This window comes from Pseudorasbora parva, chromosome 23 (genome assembly GCF_024679245.1).
Source record: "Pseudorasbora parva isolate DD20220531a chromosome 23, ASM2467924v1, whole genome shotgun sequence".
Taxonomy (NCBI): domain Eukaryota; kingdom Metazoa; phylum Chordata; class Actinopteri; order Cypriniformes; family Gobionidae; genus Pseudorasbora; species Pseudorasbora parva.
Window position 1 is genome coordinate 34492438 of NC_090194.1, and position 20826 is coordinate 34513263.

The 20826-nt window shown below is 37.2% G+C and overlaps 1 protein-coding gene and 2 long non-coding RNA genes across 3 annotated transcripts; 2 read left to right on the forward strand and 1 right to left on the reverse strand.

Annotated features, from left to right (window-relative positions):
• Positions 1-228: 228 nt before the first annotated feature.
• slc25a1b (slc25a1 solute carrier family 25 member 1b) lies at positions 229-19976 on the reverse strand. The gene is made up of 9 exons (XM_067433714.1): positions 19694-19976; positions 6477-6584; positions 5836-5935; positions 4672-4810; positions 4213-4297; positions 3314-3418; positions 3048-3163; positions 2891-2964; positions 229-2525 (listed from the first exon to the last, which is right to left on the reverse strand). The coding sequence occupies exons 1-9, from the start codon at positions 19803-19805 to the stop codon at positions 2411-2413; spliced, it is 954 nt and encodes a 317-aa protein (XP_067289815.1). The 5' UTR covers positions 19806-19976; the 3' UTR covers positions 229-2410.
• Positions 9156-10010, forward strand: LOC137062869 (uncharacterized). Its single transcript, XR_010901300.1, has 2 exons — positions 9156-9467; positions 9645-10010. It is a non-coding gene; the product is annotated as an uncharacterized lncRNA (long non-coding RNA).
• On the forward strand, positions 12185-13251 carry LOC137062610 (uncharacterized). The gene is made up of 2 exons (XR_010901254.1): positions 12185-12708; positions 12886-13251. It is a non-coding gene; the product is annotated as an uncharacterized lncRNA (long non-coding RNA).
• Positions 19977-20826: the final 850 nt, after the last annotated feature.

A 20826-nucleotide genomic window follows, 5' to 3' on the forward strand; every position in this document is an offset into this window, starting at 1 on the left:
TGCCTTTAAAAAAACCCAACGTTGTACCATTTATACCACAAAAAGGTTCATAGTAGTACCTTAAGGTACGCATTTGTACTCAAAGGTACTAATATGCACCTTTAAGGAGTAAAACAGGTACAAATATGTCCTTTTAAGGGTACTGCCCCAGCGACAAGCTAAAGGTACAATTTTGACACCCTATTTTTCTGTGTGTACCTAATGTATTAATGAAGGTAAATAGACTCATTTGTCCAGTCAGCATAATTTATTCTGGATTAGAACATGAGCTGAAGGCACAATGTATGTTTTGTTAGCATGACAATTAATGCATATTTCAGGCCACACATCTGGAATGCATTCTTTTACAGAAACACAAAATAAAATCCTGTTTAATCTCAGTGCCATTTCCTGGCACAACATGGATCAGTTACCATACTGTTCACAAAATCAGATAAACACTATATGAAGATTTGGCTGCAACGTGGTGTCTTAGATATAAGGCATTACAGTATATCTAAAACATGTCTTTCAACAAGTCAAGAACCACAGGCACTAATGATAGTTTTGACAGTCGGACCTCTCTGTAAATTCAAGACCGCTTCTCTCCCATAATCACACTAGATGTGCGGTGAAGGCAAAAACACATTCTTTAGACTGAGCTACTTCTAACCAAAGTAAAGGGATGCTACAATTTGAGACACTCTGGTCTGGTGTGAATACAAGACCGTTTTAAAATACTCGAATGCTGAAAAATGAACATTTACTACAGATGACAGTCTGTAGAACAACTCTAGAAGATGGCATGTCACCTTGTTCTCAAAGATATTGAATATGCTGAATATTTCACCTTTACAGATCTGTGAGAGTGTCTTGAGGTAGCAGAGCAGAAGGGAAAAGACAATATAAGCACACGTGATGTTATTTAAGGCATGTACTGATCCGTGATCAGTATTTTCGAGGCTCTGGCCAAATCGGTTGACCTTTTGAACATCATTTACAACATTCATCTGATGTTAAATAAGTAAACATTGTATTTGTATCAGAGTGACCTGGCTCTTTGGTGGCACGACACCGTTTGTTTTTTTAAATCATTCGCGTGTATGCGCGGTGGGTGTGGATTTCGGAGATTATCGTAACACGATTATATGTCACTGTTAATAAGGTACACTTTAACAACAGGGTGTCATTATATGCAAATGATGGAAATGACTCGATGTAAACAAGTACAATTAAAAAAAGATCACATGATGTATATTATATAGGCACTTAAAATAATCACTAAACCTCGATTGATACCAAATGTGAAAGTGCATGTATCATATGTACCACTATAAGGTATAAATCACATTTTATGTTAGAATTAAAAGCTTTGGTTAATTTATGCATCTTAGAAAGTTTCCCAGTACAAATATCTCAACATTGACATGAGAAACAAAATGACTAAAGATATTAAGTCTTGTTTTATGAAAAATATATCAGAATAAAGAGGGTTTTTTGCTTAAAACAAGAAAAAATATTTGCTGATATGATCAGAAAAATAAACTAGTTTCCCCTTGAATTAGTGTTATTTTATCAGACTCCATTGGGAGATATTTGTTCTTGTTTTAAGCATAAACTCACTTAAATTTGATGCATTTTTCATAAAACTAGGCGTTTTTCTTCTCAAGTAAATGTGTCTTTAGAACGGATTAATTAAAGTATTTTTACATATTTGTACTGAAAAACAAGACAAGTTAACACTTTATTTTAAGGTGACTTATTTACACATTACTACATGTACTTAACTATAGTAAAAACAGTAAATTATGCATAATTATAAGTCAGTTACCCTTTGCAAACCCTAACTGTAACTAGTAAGTACTGTACATGTAGTTGATTACCATTGATCAGTACTTATTTAAGTAAGTACAGTGTAACTATGTCACCTTAAAATAAAGCCAAAACAAAATTACTTAGGGTAATATATGTATATTTTTAATTTTCTAAGATGCATATTCTGGTCCTTAAGTTTTATGGTGTTCAGATAAGGCCGTCAGCACATGTAAGGAAAACAAAATAAGAAAGTATACAATGAAAAACAAGTATAATATTTTGCTGGTAAATTGCACTATATATAATATTTATATCTATATATTCCTAATATTAAAAAAATAAAATAAAATTGAATCCTGTGTCTCCCTAAAGATGTTGTTTTAAATAAAAACATTTTTGATTAAAAAATTATGGTAAATACTATTTATCTTTAGTCTAATTTTCAAGTATTTGATGTGAGTCTCACATTAGTTGGCTAAATCTCTCTCTCTCTCTGTGTGCGTGTGTGTGTGTTGATTAAATGATGGCGATTAAGTTCATTCCAGTGACTGTCTTTGTCCTCTGCTCATTGGCAGATATTTTGGCCCCTGTGTGAACGTCCCCCGTGGTCGCTCCATTAATCCGTCTTCCACACCTTGTTGAGAACTTTAACCACTTCCTCGTAGATTATGAACACTATAGCCACATCCAGACACACCCGACCTAACCTGGGGACGGTGCCTTTGTAAAATCTAGAGAACAGACACAAATTGAAGGGAATATTTCAGAAACGTGTGTCATTATGCAATACAGTCGTTAAAAAATATGTGCATGCAAAATATATTTTCATATATACTACCGTTCAAAAGTTTGGGAAGATTTTTGTATGATTTAAAAGATGCTTTTGCTCACCACAGCTTCATTTATTTGATCAAAAATACAGTAAAAACTGTAATAATGTGAAATATTATTTTTATTATTTTCTATGTGAATATATTTTAAAATGTAATTTATTCCTGTGATCAAAGCTGAATTTATCATCATTACTCCAGTTTTCAGTGTCACATGATCCTTCACTCGTCAATAAATACCTCACTTTGTGTCAGTGTTTACTTACGCAGCTGGTCCTTCGTATTTCATGATTTTGATGGCGCAGTCGACTGTGCTCTTATATTTGTGAGCTTCCAATCCCTGCGAACATCATTAAAACAATATTGAAATATCCATTCATGTTTTGTTTCTTTTTATGCTTGACAATGATTTTTATCACACACCTGCATTCTAGTTTTGATCACATCCAATGGTGTGTTTCCAAACACGCTTGCAGCTCCAGCAAAGGCTCCAAACATTCCGGTTATGAAGGGGTTAATAGTCTTATTGGGGTTATCACCTGGTTTAAGAGTGAACAGTTTCCTTTCAGCCACATTGTTTGATTAGCACTAATAGTTATTATATATATATATATATATATATATATATATATATATATATATATATATATATATATATATATATATATATATTATATTGAGGTTTATACCTTTATACCAGTTTCTCAGAGCAGTCATTACGTAGAATCGGATGGCCTGGTTTGAGCCCTGCTTCAGTACTGTTGCGGTCAATCCCTGATATGTTCCTTTGAGTCCTGTTCAATAAGAAAAGAGCTTCACAGATAAGCTAATCATTTAAAAGCTTTTTGCTAACGATAGAGACTGAAGGCACTGCTTAGTATTTGAGAAAAAAATATTTGAGGTGTAATTTTATTGTTTAGTTTGCCTCGTGTCCATTAGAAAACACAGAGGTGCGGCTATACTGGGACCGGCCACCAGGGGGCGATGGAGGCGCACAGGCTTCAGTTTCTGAGAGGGATACTGCAGGCCTGTGGCCGACACAGGACTAAAATGTCATCGTCTGAGAGTGACTAGCGCTCTGTAGAGAAGTTTGTCTGTTTACATCTACTATAGAAACATGGCGGCGCAAAGGGGATCACTGTAAGGGGATCTGCGGTGTGTGTAGATAATGGCTCATTCTAAGGTAATAAATACAATAAAGGTCTTTATACACCACTGAAAACATAGTTATGTTTATCATATTGCATTTATGTCAATAGATCCTCATAAATACTACACACTGCACCTTTAAAATAGTCCTAACAAATAAGGGGGTCGTTTTCTTTTTAATATCTTTCTAATACATAAACATGTAAAACTTTTCTGGGATGGTTTCATAATAAACATAACTATAATAAATTATATACCCTATAACAACAAGAATAAAATAAAGCAGCCAAACAGGCATATAACATAAATCTATCAAATGAAATTAGAAACGCTTCTCTAGTTTCATCTTATTTCTCTCTTCTCAGACGTATCTGTTGTAAGTGTGTTTGGTGTCCAGGAGGTGGCGCTGCAGGACAAACCATTCACCACACACACGTACCTTGAGTTCTGATTATCTCCCTCACGCCATGGAAAAATCCTCTGTACTTTGGGCTCGCTGAGCTCTGATCGTGGATAAATTTGACCTGAAATAGAAAACAAAAAAAATTAAATAAAAATTAACATTGAACACATCAGTGTTAGATCTAGAAATCACTTCGCACTGGTTATATTTCCAATGCATTTCTGATATGACTACAATAAAAGCTGTATTACTCCTAGTGTAATCTGACTCAAAGTGTTAATGCAGCAGTATATTCTCGTCTGAGGGTCTGCTTACGTAACAGGCAAACTATAATCCTTCACATTTGTATTTGTGTGGAATGTCTTATACTGCGTCTAGACTGCAAGTGAGCAATGCAGTGTGACTAGATTAAACGTCACATTGCCCACTCTCTGTGTAGGCCGTAAATGCTAGGCCACCAACTATCAACACATGCTCACATATCATCTCACACACCTTTACAGTCTCCATTGGACACACCACGACTACAGCCTCAGCAACTCCTGCGCCCAGACCGCAGATCAGCCCCCGCCGGCTGTCCAACTTCCCAGATTCATCCCGCATCTTATTACTGAGGAATTCAAACATCCCAAACCTGCAGACAAAGAATCACATGACAATTAACTGTACAACAATAACACAAGCTAATTTACTGTTTAAGATGAAAAGAAAAAGCATCTTTCCCATTTACCCTGCAGAATTTGCTTTATGGGCACAATTAGGGAAATAAATAAATAAAAACTGTAAATAAATATATGCACAACACATAAATATACATAAATACATCCATCTGTATATTTACTCATATTTATATATTCACATGTGTGTTTATATACTGTATATATAAAATATTTAGTAACAAATAATATAGATATATAGATCATCAGATTTTTATAGTTTCTGTTTTCAATTTAACATTTTTGAGTTTTATTGATTTTGTTTCTTATCTTGTCTTTTTAATTACTTTTATTTTTATAGCATTATATATATATATATATATATATATATATATATATAAATATATATATATATATATATATATAATTATATATATATATATATATATATATAATTTACAAATGAATGCAGAAACTGTGATAATAAATACAATAAAAGTGTAGAAACAACATTAAAATAGCACTGTTTCTTTCTAATATTATTTTGAAAACCGTGTGCTTTACAAAATAATTTTGTAAAACTTTCTGGGGTATTTCCATCATAAACACTACTATAATAAAAATATATAGACTTATAACAACAAGAATAAAATGGTCAAACATGTGTATATATATATATATATATATATATATATATATACACACACACACACACACACAAATATATTTGGCTACTGTTACATTATATGATCATGTTCTTTATTCATGCAAATACTTATGAACCATTCAAGCGTGACAAGACATGATGTGTCATGATGGCTAGTTAGCAATTTATACTCTACACAAGAAATATCTAACGGATGAAAGAGAGCAGAGCAAAACTAGAAATTGTTTAAATGGTCAGCTCTCGGCCAGAATAAGCCTCAATGAGCATCAGACTTCACCCTGAGAGCCAAAGGTCCGTCTGTGCGAGGCTTATCCCAGCGGGACAGGAAGTGCTTACCTCACCGCAGCTTTGGGAATGGAGCCATAGAGCAGAGAGCTCAGCCCCCTGTACAGCCCCTTCACCCCATGACCACGCACCGTCTGCTGCACACAGTCGACTGAGAAACACCACAGAAGCACATCACATCAATATCTTAATAATAATAAGAGCATGTTTGCATTATAATCTGAGACATTTTAAATGCTTATCTTTTGGAAACGGGAAACATGGGTGGGTGTGAAATATTAAAAGCATTCATTTCCTTTTTCAGATAGTTTTCGGGCTGGTCCCCCTGCAGCTGAGTCAATCATTCATCGGTTCAAAAGAGACCACGACCAGACTGTTGAAGCGTGACCCTGCCAGGCTGCACGCATGTTATTGGCCAACAAATGAACCCGGTTGAACAATCAGTGCTGATAAAGTTGTTGTGAAAAGGGGTCACAGTCCAGTGGCTGATAACCCCAAACTCAGATCAGTCACTGTACTTTGAACCTTCAAACCCGAGTGGACTCCGTCTCGGCTCATGCACCATGGGTTTTTACGCACAATGATTAAACGAAAGTGTTTGAACAAAGCAGATGAAATTATCATGAAACAATTGTTGAGTGTCTACTTAAGATAATAACATGAAGCAATCAGAAGTGTGAGCAAATACACACCGATGCCTTTGTACCGCGGCGGGTTTGCCTTCTCATCTAACTGTAGCTGAGTTTTCACATACTCTGTAGGAAACGTGATGCAGATTTCAATGCCTCCGGCAAGCCCACCTGCAAAACACAGACAATTTATTCATATTGATATTAATAATACAAGTCGCAAATATGACAGATGGAAAATACTGCTGTTTAGCTATTTTGGTAAAACGAAAAAAAGGAGGAAAAAGTACTATGCAAAGACCAAAAGCATAATAATTTGCTAGAATGTTTTAACACACTGTTAGCCTTAAGTAGTGCGTTACTAACATGAATGAGCACAATGCTTGCATTAATTAACCTGTTTTTGCATATTGTTTTTTACATATTGATAACATGAATTAGCACATTTCTACCATGTTTGAGAACATTGTTAACATGAATTAGCATATTGCTAGCATGTTTTAACACTGGCATACATAGCAAGCACAAACTAGAATGTTTTAGCACACTGATTACACGTTTTAACACATTTTAACATGGATTTAGCCTACATATTGCTAACATATTTTAACATGATGTTAACATGAAGTAACAAATTTAACACATTGCTAGCACATTTTAACATGTTGCTAGTGTTTATTAGCACATTGCTAGCATTAATTAGCATACTGATAACATTAATTAGCATGTTTTTGCACATTGCTAGCATTTTTAACACATTGTTAATATGAATAAGCATTTTCTTAACATGAATTAGCACAATGCTAGCATCAATTAACCTGTTTTTGCATTTTTTGATACCATAAATTAACACATTGCTGCCATGTTTTACACATTGCTAGCATGCTTTGAAATGGCTGGCAACACAATGCTTGCATGTTGCATTAATAAGTGTGTGCTAATACGAGTTAGCATAATGCTAGCATGAATTAGCATATCAGAACTAGATTTGTACAGAAGTGTTTGCATTTGTGCAAACATCGCTGACAACACTAGGGTGTTCTGGGTAGTATTCAGGGCTGTTTACCTGACACCGTTTGCAACTACAAACATAAAACTTCTTATGTGTTTTGGCTGGTCATTTACACGACAACAGCGTTTTGGGTGCCTAAAAACACAAACTTTGGGGTTTCAAAGTACAAGTTTTTTTAAAACAGTCTCTGTGTAAACAACAAAAACATGAATCCCTGAAAGCAATGATGTCATGCACGTGTATTACATGTTCAGAGTGTTTCATCACCACCCAATGGCCTGGCAACACAATACAGCGTTTTAAGCCGTTTTTGTGATGTGTGAATAATATGGACCGTTTTGACAATGGTCTTGTCTGTACGTGGAAATCTCAAAGGAAAAACTTCTCTGTTTTAAGCATATTATTTTCATGTAAATGTACCTTTAGTGCATTGCTATGTAGTTGCTAGGGAGTTGTGATGGTTGCTAGGCAAGCGGATAGGTGCGAGTGCCAAATAAAGAGAGTCTCCCTCAGGTTTCTGTGGTATTCTGTCTCTAGATATGACTAATACATTTAATTCACTAACCCTAATAGTATTAGTGACTAATTATTGTTATATAGTCAAATACTTATACACTATTCTTTAAAAGTTTGGAGCTGTTAAGATTTTCAAATGTTTCCAAAAGGCAGATTTATTTGATCAAAAATACAGTAAAAACTGCAATATTGTGAAATGTTTTTACAATTTTGAATAAATGTTTTCTATGTGAATATCTTGTAAAATGTAATGAATCAAAGCTGACTTTTCTTCAGTGTCACATTATCCTTCAGACATCATTCTAATATGATTTGCTGCTCAAGAAACATTTCGGATTATTATCAGTTTTGAACACAGTTTAATACTTTTGTGGAAACGGATGCATATAATTTTTCAGGAGTTTTTGATGAATAGAAAGTTCTAAAGAACAGCATTTATTTGAAATATAATCCTTTGTCACATCATAAATGTCTCGTTTGGTGTACTATGAGTTTGAATGCTTCTCTGAGAATAACGAATGCGAATGTATATCTCACTGATCCGTCTCCACCTTAACTGTGTGTTGTGTTGAGCACATCTGCAGCTCAGGGTAGTAAAGGGGGCGTGTCTGTCTGTGATTGGCTGAGTGGACCCGCCCCCTGCCCGTACAGATGGGCGTGACCGAAAACAAACGTCCTGCTCTTTAATCTGATCTCAACTTTGTTGACACATTTATGCTTCTTTTACTGTGTGCCATGCTTGCAGAAAAGCTTGAGGTTATCAATCAAATGGATTTGATTCGACAAGCAGACGTTATTATACACTGTATATACGTTCCAGGATAAAAATGTATTACTCAGAGGTTGCAGTTTTAAAGCTCAGCAGAGCCATTTTTAACTTAAGTTAAAAATCATTTAACTTCATTTAACTTGTCTGAAGTGTCTCTACTAAAATAAACACATGAGTCAACAGTTGTCATACAGTTCGAGTACAGAGCTATGAAAGTATTGTATATAGTTTAGTATTCTAGTTCAGAGCATTTAATGAGCAACGTTGGTAGCTCTTTATTTTAAAGTCCTTTTCCTCATGTACATACCGTACTATGTGCTTATTATAGTAATTATAATAACTGGGTAATAACTAGGTACTAACACCGAAACCTACACCTAACCAAACCCATAGTTACCATATATTACCCAGGACTTTCTTAGGTAAATACACTGTAAGTGTTTGTCAGGATCCCAGTGTGATTGGTTGTTCTTTTTGTGTGTTTACCTTTTGTGTTCCTGTGTGCACTCTCTGTCTCCTCCCTTCTCGTTATCCCTGATTGTTTTCCACAGCTGTTGTGTGTTTCCCTCTATTTAAGGTCCAGGTGTGCTGTGTTCTGTGCGCGTTCGTTGTGTTTCTCCTGGGTGTTTGCTGCCATGCTGTGTGTGACTATTGTTGGTCTTTGATCGGGTTTTCTTGTTTTCCACTGTGTTTTCCTCCAGGACTCGGTGGGAATTTGTTAATTCCTTTGGCTTCTGCTCCCTCTCCCGGTATTTTTGTGAGTACACTGTGCAACGCTTTCTTGTGGATTTTTTCCTTGTGGACTAGTCGGATTCTTCTACTGTCAACGAGTCTCGTTTTTAGACTGGGGCTGACTACACCTTGAACTTGGTACTGTACTCATCTGTGAACTATTGATGTTTTTCCTCTGCTCTTCGGTGTGTCTCGTTTTTAGACAAGATCCGTTTGGGCGATTACGGTGCTCCTCACCGTTCTGGACTGTTCATCAACATCTGAATTCCTGAGACCTGTTCTGGATTATGTATCAACATCTGAGTTCCTGAAGATCCGTTCTGACTGAGCATGAACATCTGAGTTCCTGAGATTTGTTCTGACTGAGCATCTACATCTGAGTACCTGAGATTTGTTCTGACTGAGCATCAACATCTGAGATCCGTTCTGGATTGAGCATCATCATCTGTGTTCCTGAGATCCGTCTGGATTGAGCATCAACATCACAGTTCCTGAGACCCATTGTGGATTTTGACTCTTTCCCTCTCTTTCTCGCTATTTATTTTAATAAACTTTTACTTGCATAAGATTCCCCCCGTCTCTGTCCTCACAGGACGAACGCGCCCGCTGTCTTCCAGACTATGGTTAATGAAGTGTTGGGAGACATGATCAACAAATTTGTCTTTGTGTATCTAGATGACATTCTCATCTTCTCCCCTTCTATGCAGATACACACCCAGCATGTTCGCCTAGTCTTACAACGGCTATTAGAGAATCAGTTATTTGTCAAGGCGGAGAAGTGCGAATTCCACAAACAGTCGGTTACGTTCTTGGGTTTTGTTATAGCCGCTGGGAGGATTTGCCCCGATTCCGCTAAGATCAGAGCGGTCGCTGATTGGCCAGTACCCGACACACGTAAGGAGTTACAGCGTTTTCTGGGATTCGCCAATTTTTATAGGCGTTTTATCAGAAATTTTGGTCAAATCGCTAAACCTCTTACTGCTCTTACCTCCACTAAAGTAGGTTTCCGTTGGAATAACGAAGCTCAGAAAGCCTTTGATGAATTAAAGTCCCGTTTCATCTCTGCGCCTGTTCTTTCTATTCCTGATCCGGCTTACCAGTTTATAGTTGAGGTAGATGCTTCTGATGTCGGGGTAGGCGCCGTTTTGTCCCAGCGGTCACCCATTGACGGGAAAGTGCACCCGTGCGCCTTTTTTTCTCACCGGTTAAACCCAGCAGAACGTAATTACGACATAGGTAACCGGGAGTTGCTGGTGGTTAGACTTGCTTTGGGTGAGTGGCGTCACTGGTTGGAGGGAGCCTCGGAGCCCTTCCTGGTCTGGACGGATCACAAAAACTTAGAGTACATCCGTTCGGCCAGGAGGTTAACATCCAGGCAGGCTCGCTGGGCGCTCTTCTTTGACCGTTTTAACTTCACCCTTTCGTACCGGCCGGGTTCTAAGAACGTTAAGCCAGATGCTCTCTCCCGTCTGTTCGGTGGCTCGGAACCCGATCGGCCCGAGACCGTTCTCCCGGAAGGGACGGTGGTCGGGGCGGTCACCTGGGGCATCGAGCAGCGGGTGAGGGAGGCAGGACGAGGGGTGGAGGTCCCAGAGGGGTGCCCGGTGGGTCGTCTGTGGGTTCCCGAGGCATTGCGTTCTGATGTCATCCGGTGGTGTCATGAATTTAAGTTTGTCGGCCATCCTGGTGTTCGGAGAACGTTGGCAGCCGTCCGTCAACGTTTTTGGTGGCCCGCTATGGGTCCTGACGTCAGACAGTTTGTATTAGCCTGTCAGGTTTGTGCTTGTAATAAGGCCTCTCATCAACCACCTGTTGGTCTGCTTAAACCTTTGCCCGTGCCCTCCCGCCCCTGGTCACATATAGCTCTTGATTTTGTCACTGGCTTACCGGCGTCTGATGGTAACACTGTTATACTGACGGTGGTTGATCGCTTTTCTAAAACGGTCCATTTCATTCCCCTGCCCAAACTCCCTTCTGCCAAAGAGATGGCTCAGGTTCTGATTAACCACGTTTTTAGGTTACATGGTCTTCCTACTGACGTGGTTTCAGATAGGGGTCCTCAGTTCATCTCCCGTTTCTGGCAGGAGTTTTGTAGACAGATCGGCGCCACCGCCAGCTTGTCTTCTGGTTATCATCCGCAGACCAACGGTCAATGTGAACGGGCTAATCAGGATCTCGGTCGTACGCTCCGCTGTCTGTCGTCTCGCTATCCGAACTCCTGGTGCCAACAGCTCCCCTGAGTCGAGTACTCCCATAACTCTCTTCCCGTTTCCTCGACCAATCTGTCTCCGTTTGAAGCCGCTACCGGTTTTCAACCTCCCTTATTTCCATCACAAGAACCCGATGCAGCGGTTCCGTCTGCTTTAGCTTTTGTCCGAAGGTGCAAACGCACTTGGAAAAGAGCTAGAACCCTATTATTACAAAGCTCCAGACGAACCAAGGCTGCGGCTGACCGTCACCGGCGACCTCCTCCTCGTTATATCTGTGGACAAAAGGTTTGGCTTTCTTCCAGGGATCTGCCTCTTCGCGAGTCATCTCGTAAGCTGGCTCCGAGATTCCTTGGGCCATTCAGTATTGTCAAGGTCGTCAGCCCAGTGGCAGTTAAGCTTAAGTTACCTCTTTCTCTTGGTCGGGTTCACCCTGTTTTTCATGTATCCAGGGTTAAACCAGTGATTTTTGCCTCCATTAATCCCCCTGTCTCTACCCCCAAACCCCCCGCCCCCCCAACTAGTGGATGGTTCTCCTGCCTACTCAGTCAGGAGATTACTAGATGTTCGCCGCAGGGGTAGAGGTTTTCAGTATCTTGTGGACTGGGAGGGGTACGGTCCGGAGGAGAGGTGTTGGGTACCGGCTCGGGACATTCTGGACCCCGGTTTGATCGAGGATCTCCGTCGACGACAGGGTGAGTCCCTCCCTGGCCCGTCCAGTGCCGGCCGTGGGGAGGGGGGTACTGTCAGGATCCCAGTGTGATTGGTTGTTCTTTTTGTGTGTTTACCTTTTGTGTTCCTGTGTGCACTCTCTGTCTCCTCCCTTCTCGTTATCCCTGATTGTTTTCCACAGCTGTTGTGTGTTTCCCTCTATTTAAGGTCCAGGTGTGCTGTGTTCTGTGCGCGTTCGTTGTGTTTCTCCTGGGTGTTTGCTGCCATGCTGTGTGTGACTATTGTTGGTCTTTGATCGGGTTTTCTTGTTTTCCACTGTGTTTTCCTCCAGGACTCGGTGGGAATTTGTTAATTCCTTTGGCTTCTGCTCCCTCTCCCGGTATTTTTGTGAGTACACTGTGCAACGCTTTCTTGTGGATTTTTTCCTTGTGGACTAGTCGGATTCTTCTACTGTCAACGAGTCTCGTTTTTAGACTGGGGCTGACTACACCTTGAACTTGGTACTGTACTCATCTGTGAACTATTGATGTTTTTCCTCTGCTCTTCGGTGTGTCTCGTTTTTAGACAAGATCCGTTTGGGCGATTACGGTGCTCCTCACCGTTCTGGACTGTTCATCAACATCTGAATTCCTGAGACCTGTTCTGGATTATGTATCAACATCTGAGTTCCTGAAGATCCGTTCTGACTGAGCATGAACATCTGAGTTCCTGAGATTTGTTCTGACTGAGCATCTACATCTGAGTACCTGAGATTTGTTCTGACTGAGCATCAACATCTGAGATCCGTTCTGGATTGAGCATCATCATCTGTGTTCCTGAGATCCGTCTGGATTGAGCATCAACATCACAGTTCCTGAGACCCATTGTGGATTTTGACTCTTTCCCTCTCTTTCTCGCTATTTATTTTAATAAACTTTTACTTGCATAAGATTCCCCCCGTCTCTGTCCTCACAGTGTTAGTACACACAAGTGCACACTGTAAAATAAAGTAGGTCACACTTTATTTTATGGTGTACCTGTTACAGTGTAATTATGTATTTAAGTACTGAGTAATACGTAGTAACGACATGTACTTACTATAGGGTTATGGTTTGTTTTTGGGTTATTTGCATGTAATTATGCACAATTTACTGTTATTACCATGGTAAGTACATGTAACATCAGTGGACACTAAAATAAAGTGCTACAAGTGCATTCATATTGATAATGATATCTTTTAAAATTGGACAGCAGTCTTGTGTGTCTTGTCAAATCTAAGCACAATTGGAGACACTTCTTAGGAAGAAACTGGTTGTAAATTTCACCAAAATTACTAAGAAACAGCAATAAAAGACAGCAATAACATTAAGACTGCAATAGTCTCCATATTTAATCTCATAGCTCTCTAGAAGAAAGAAAATTGATTTTAAAGGGATCTCATTTTTCTTTCATAAACGCATCTTGTATCATCTAAATCTCCAACTGAATTGAGCTGAATAATGACGCTATTGTCTTTTTTAGAGCTGATTTACAGCTGAATTTCTCTTGTATCTGATTAAGTTTGATCAATCATTTCCTGTATTAACTGCTATATAAATAAAGGTGACTTGGCTTGACTAAAAACATTATATATCCTGTCAGTTGCAATCAATGATAATGTTGAAATTGTCAGCTAATTATAATGCTCTACTTCTTTTAGATGTAAAAATGAGAGAAAAACAATGTAAAGAGGCATGTCAAAAAACAAAATATCATCTCATTAAAGGGTTCAAAAATGACAATTATCCCATAAATCACTCACCCTAGGTTTACATGACTTTCTTCATTTAGCCGAATTTTGAAGCCCAAAAAAGTGCATCCATCCATCATAAAAGTAATCCATACGACTCCAAAGGTCTTCTGAAGCGAAGCCATGTGTTTTTGTCAGAAAAATATCCATAAGTATAACTTTTTAAACTATAATCACTGTCTTCCGGTAAAGGCCGTACACGAGTCTAGTGCTGGAGGAAGTGACCTCTGACCCGACCCATGACGTATTGGTGAAGCGCAGAGGACAGAGCAAAACAAAACACTGTGAATTATATGAATTACAAGTCTAAAACGAGAAGATTTAAGATTTTTAATGGGTGGATGAATGAACTTTTTTGGGCTTCAAAATCTAAATTACCATTCACTCCGATTATAAAGCTTGAAAGAGCCAGGATACTAGCCTGCCAGGATACTTATGTATATAACTCTGGCTGAAAGAACAAAGTAATAACCACCTAGGATGGCTTGAGTAAATGATGGGGTAATTTTCATAGTTGGGTAAGCTTTAAACTGAATGCCATACCACTGCAATGAGTGCTAGTGTTTCATGTTTGAAATTCCTCTCAGTGATTGCTGCTGTTTCCTCAGTGCTGCATACACTAGTTTCTCTGAATTGCTTCTGTCATTGTCTCCTACTCATTTTAAGGATGATCTGTCCTCATTTGGGATTCCTGGAACAACTGTGTATGCTCTCTGGGACAGCTGAGGATTTATTTTAATACATACAAACACATTTTCTTAAAAAAAACATATACCCGTTTAACAGGTTTTAACATAACTGACGAGCACTTTTCTGTTGAACAGCAGGTTATATGTAGGAGGGTCACATCTCTATCCTGCCTGACCTGCTTGGTCTCCTCGAAGCCACAAAAACTGCCCTGAGGGAGAGGAGAGGGACACTAAAGCCGACACCACAAATCCATGCGAGAATAATTCATGTGTTCATAAACTACCTAAAATATTTTAGAATGTATTAAATTGATATTAATCAAATTATACACAAATCAAATTGTGCACACAGGCTTAATTTAATGTAACAATTCCAAATGATGTCCATAATCTACTTAAAATATTTTAGAATGTTTAAATATAATAAAATCTGTTTATGTCATATAAATATGAAATTACACATTAAGATTTTTTTAACTCAACCATTAATTTATTTTGTCAATAATACAGTAAAGGGAGAAATATTGTGACATATTAGTGTACACAAATGACATAAAATATTCTAGAATATATAAATATAATAAAATCTGTTTATTTAATATAAATATGAAATTTAACTCAACAGGCTTAATTTATTTGCTCAATAATACAGTAAAAAGAGAAATATTGTGAAATATTAGTGTACATAAATTACTTAAAATATTTTAAAATGTATAAATAACATTATATTATATTATAAATAAATATGTAATTATACACTAATGTTGTTTTTAACTCTTCTGCTCACCCAGGCTGCATTTATTTGTTTAAAAATACAGTAAAAACAGACATACTTTGAAATATTATTACAATTTAAAATAACTTTTTTCTATAGTAAAGTGTAATTTATTCCTGTGATCAAAGCTGAATTGTCAGCATCATTACTCTTCAGTGTCACATGAGCTTTCAGAAATCTTTCTAATATGAGGAATTGATGCTCAGGAAACATTTCTTATCAATAGGAAACATTTCTTATCATTATCAATGTTGAAAACAGTTGTGCTGCTTCATACTTGGGAACCATGATGCATATTTTTTTCACATATTTCTTTGATCAAAAGTTTGAAAGAACCTCACTGATTTAACATAGAATCTTTTATAACACTACAAATGTCTCAATGTCACTTTTAATCATTTTAATGCTGAATAAAAGTATTAATTTCTTGAGTATTCAAAGTGACTTTCTACAACAATAGTTAAAAAGGAAGTTTAGACCACTGATATTACTAGTTCTCTATATGAAATACCTGACGTATCAGTTCTAGGGCGAATGTCATGGCCAGATCCAGAGTGCATACAGGTGGCTAATAAAAGCAAACAGCACTTTATAAACTCCACTCTCAGACTCGTCGAAGAAGCAGAGGAGGTTTGGTCATGTTACACACATTTACAGATGAGGCTTAAGCTAGTCCCAGACTAAAATGCATGTTTGAGCTGTTTTAACAAAACGCAACTTGCACTGACATATCATTTTGAAAAAGGACAGTATTTTAACTAAGGCCTAATCTAAGCCCTGTCTGTGAAATCAGGCCTTTATGTCTTAATGACACACCTAATCCGGCTTTATGTCTTTAAAGTCAAACAAAGTGAGTCTATGATGCAATCAGTGCTCTGTGCACGTGTGTGTGTGTGTGTGTGTGTGTGTGTGTGTGTGTGTGTGTGTGTGTGTGTGTGTGTGTGTGTGTGTGTGTGTGTGTGTGTGTCTGTGTGTGTGTCTGTGTGTGTGTCTGTGTGTGTGTGTCTGTGTGTGGGCAAGGTTTTATGACATATGAGGACACAAATGTGTATAATGACATGGGTATGACATAGGTAGGTCCTATTGCAAGGAGAGGGTAAAATATGAGGACATCCCCACTTTTCAAAATGCTTATAAATCATACAGGATGAGTTTTTTTTAGAAAGTAAAATGCAGATTGTTTCCTGTGATGGGTAGGTTTAGGGGCAGTGTGTGTGTGTGTGTGTGTGTGTGTGTGTGATAGGTAGGTTTAGGGGTAGGGGCAGTCAGTGTCTGTGTGTGTGTGTGTGTGTGAGTGTGTTTGTGTGTGTGTGTGTGTGTGTGTGTGTGTGTGTGTGTGTGTGTGTGTGTGTGTGTGTGTGTGTGTGTGTGTGTGTGTGTGTGTGTGTGTGTGTGTGTGTGTTTGGTAGGTTTAGGGGCAGGGGCAGTGTAAGGGGATAGAAAATACGGTTTGTACGGTATAAAAACCATTACGCCTATGGAATGTCCCCATATTTCACAAAAACAAACGTGTGTGTGTGTGTGTGTGTGTACACTCAGAGGTGTGATTTTTTTCTTTTTCTGTTGAGCTAGTTGTTCCTATTGTAGTTCACTAGAATGACTCTTACGATCAACATGTCAGCCGAAAGGCATGCTGGGGTGGGGAAAGTCATTACGCTGCACCAATGAGGTGTTTGAACTGAATAAATGCCACATCTATTGACTGTATGGTAATCTAGTGCACTTGTAGTTGCCTGTTTTAGTTGTTAACCACATATTTGGCAAGAACGTCACTCACAATCCAACTGCCTTCCGTGTTACTGTGTTAATGTGTCCATGCCACAGGCTCTGTCATCATGCATCCAGCACATTTATCACGAGGCCACAATGAGCTTCATGCAGCACACCATTAGATGTGAAGGGAACTATTATGAGTTAGCTATGATGAGTTAACTATGATGAGTTAACTGTATGAGTTTCTCATTCACTGTGAATCTCAGACACGTGCCCTGGCAAGACATTAACCACAATAACAAGGGACACTTCAGGGAAGGGTGGAAAAACACAAGCACTTTCAGTTATCCTTAGAAGCTGAGGTCAGAATAAAAGAAATATTCAGTGTCCTGAGGCAGAAAATAATGTTAATGGATTGCTAATGGAATGCATACCATAATTTAGAATCAGGGATCAAATTAAAATGTTCTAAGAATCTAATAAGTTGCTATGGATAAAATGGAAAATAAATAATAATCTTATTGTATTATTAGAAGACTCTTTTTTGATCCATTTATGAATAGATAAAAAAAAATCCAGTCTTATTTTAGTTTTATATTTTAATATTTTTTATTTACATTTTTAGTAATTTCATTATGTGCTTTTGTCATTTTCTTAATATTGCTAATTAGGTTATATATATATATATATATATATATATATATATATATATATATATATATATATATATATATATATATATATATATATATATATATATATATATATATATATATATAGTTTGTTTTAATTTTTTCCAGTTAACAATTTAAGTGCTTCAACTTCAACCAATTTTAGTTTATTGCCAAGGCAACATTTCTGATTTGTTTGGTTTCATTTTTATTTCAGCTTGATTTAAATGAACAGAAATGTTTTTAATAGTGTTATTTAATAATAATAATCCCGATTGTTACTTTTTAGCTCCAAATAATAATAATGAAATTTCATTAGCATTCCTTTAAGATTTTTTCAACCACTTGTTAAATATAAACAAAAATGAATGGCCTTTATAACAGCTATAAAGACATACTTTATCAATAACGGGAAGTGATGAGCATGACCAGTTCATATAATTTACCCCAAAAATCAAAAGAAACAAATAATCATTATTTTCATGACAACTAAGCACATTTGCCCCCCTCATTACCATAATGCAAACATGATATGATCAATACGTTATGACAACATATGTTTTTATATTGCTTTAACTCATCAAAATAAGGTAAGATTTATATACATGATTTAACTCACTTATTGTGAGTATAGTGTGCTTATTTAAAGTTAAATAATATTGTTACAGCAATTTTTACATTTAATAAAAATACTTTATTTCACTAATGAGAATCACCTAATAGAGAGCAAAAGAAACTAAAATTAAACAAGCAGAAATGTGCGCAAACTGGACACAAGTCGAGACCAAGGAGCTCCTTACTATCCGCGCTGAAGCTGAGATCGCTCGCCGTTATACGTCACATCCGGATGTCACGTGTCAACTCGATCCGGGACCGTTACGGGTTGTGTGTGAAAGTGCACATATTACGGTATTTCGCTGGCAGTGTGAATGGACCAAATCTAGCGGCCCGGGAACAAATGCGGGGTCTCATTATCCGTATATTTGCCGGAATCGCAGTGTGAAAGGGGCTTGTTAAAAAAAAGGCAAATTTTGAACTTTTGCAGTACAATCGACTTGGATGTTTACGTTATTTCAACTTAAATTATGTTAAACTGACTTAAAAAAATTAGTTACATCTTGTATAACTAATAAAAACAAGTTTGACATTTCTTGACTTATTTTGATGAGTTAAAACAATGTAAAAACATATGTTGTCATAACTTATTGAAAATATACATTTTTAACAGTGTAGGTGTGATAAAAATGTGAGGGAATAAGTGCATGGAAATAATGTTACAAAAATAAATATACAAAAAAAAATCCCTGAAACAGGTACAATAATAAAAATTAAATGACAGAAAGAAAAATTGCTTATTTGTCATATAATCTCCTATTTGTTTTGTTTTGATTTCGGGGTGTAGTGTGACGTATCCTCACACATTCCATTTTTCGTAACAGGCGGATTGTTACATTGTGACAGAAGTTCTAAACTGTATCAAAGCTCGTTCGGTACTTTGTGTCAACGTTCTATTGTTACTTTGCATGAGTTCCAGTGAGACAGTCACACTGACACACACACACACACACAGTCTGAATACTCGCCTGTGTAGTGGTGATGACTACAGCCCTGTGGGGATCAACCGAGCAGAGGACTGTAAACAGTGTGGATGACAGTGCAAAAACTGTGGCACATCTGATCTGGAGTCAGTCACAGCATGAACAGGAATGACTTTCACTGTTTCTTACGTGATTCATAAGCATAGAAAGTCACTTACCAGCTAAAATAGCCTTCCCAGGGTGTGTGAGTTTGTTTTGTCCGGCGGGCGCAGCAGCTGCTAAACAGTGTGGTCTGTGGAAAGGACTCACAAATTTCGGGTTCCCTGACATTTTTCTTGTTTTAAACCGGGGTCTGCAGACACACGCGCCTCCTGCACAGCAGAAACTATATTTGTAGTGCAAACGCCGCTCATAAGTGAAGTGACGGGCTCGTGAGATCTTTTGACAGCCCGAAGTTTCCCTTTGCTGTCAGGAGTGGGAGTGTGTTTTTAAGGGAGGGTGAGTCTCTTCATAGCAGCGCCATATTTCTGACGAACACATCAGTCCTGTTAAGGTGGAACGGAGATTTTTTGCTAAAGGTTCATTGGCCTGACCTTTAACGCGCACATTACAACATCATATCAGGAAAAACGAGCTCCATAAAAAAATATAGATGTTGTTTTTGCAGACCTTGTTAACGAAACATATCTCTTTAATTTGGAGAAGATGCACATTTAGTTTTTTATCTTAAATTGCGCGCGCAATAAATCGCAGAGATTAAAAAAAGCAAGCAAAAAAAACTTCACACTTTTTTATTTTGTTATATGAATGTCTTTTTGACACGTTACATTTTTACCGTGTCCTAACTTGTATAATATTGTATATTATACAAATCAAATATTAAAATTTTAAAACTTTGATGATCTGAAGTAAATTAGAACTATTTTAATTGTTTTACTTACATTTTATTTGTTATATATATATATATATATATATATATATATATATATATATATATATATATATATATATATATATATATATATATATATATATATATATATATATTATTAGGCTATTATTATTATTACGTGAAGCATTATGTGAAGGGGATGACATTTGCTGGTAAATGTGTGTTTTTGAATAATAATGGAGCAGTTTTGTTTATGGCCCTTTATTTATTTATTTATTTATTTATTATTTGGCCCTTTTTTATTTTATTTGGCCCTTTTTATTTTATATTATTTTGTGAAGGGGATGACATCTGCTGGTAAGTGTGTGTGTGTTGTTTACGGCCCTTCATTTGGCCCCTTTTTATTTTATTTTATTTTATTTTATTTTATTTTATTTTATTTTATTTTATTTTATTTTA

Coding starts and splice junctions, on each gene's coding strand:
- slc25a1b (XM_067433714.1), bottom strand. CDS start 19,805: ATGTCAGGGAACCCGAAATTTGTGAGTCCTTTCCACAGACCACACTGT. Junction 6,585..19,693: donor TGGGAAGGCTATTTTAGCTG/GTAAGTGACTTT, acceptor TGTGTTTTGCAG/GTGGGCTTGCCGGAGGCATT. Junction 2,965..3,047: donor TGATCAAAACTAGAATGCAG/GTGTGTGATAAA, acceptor TGATGTTCGCAG/GGATTGGAAGCTCACAAATA.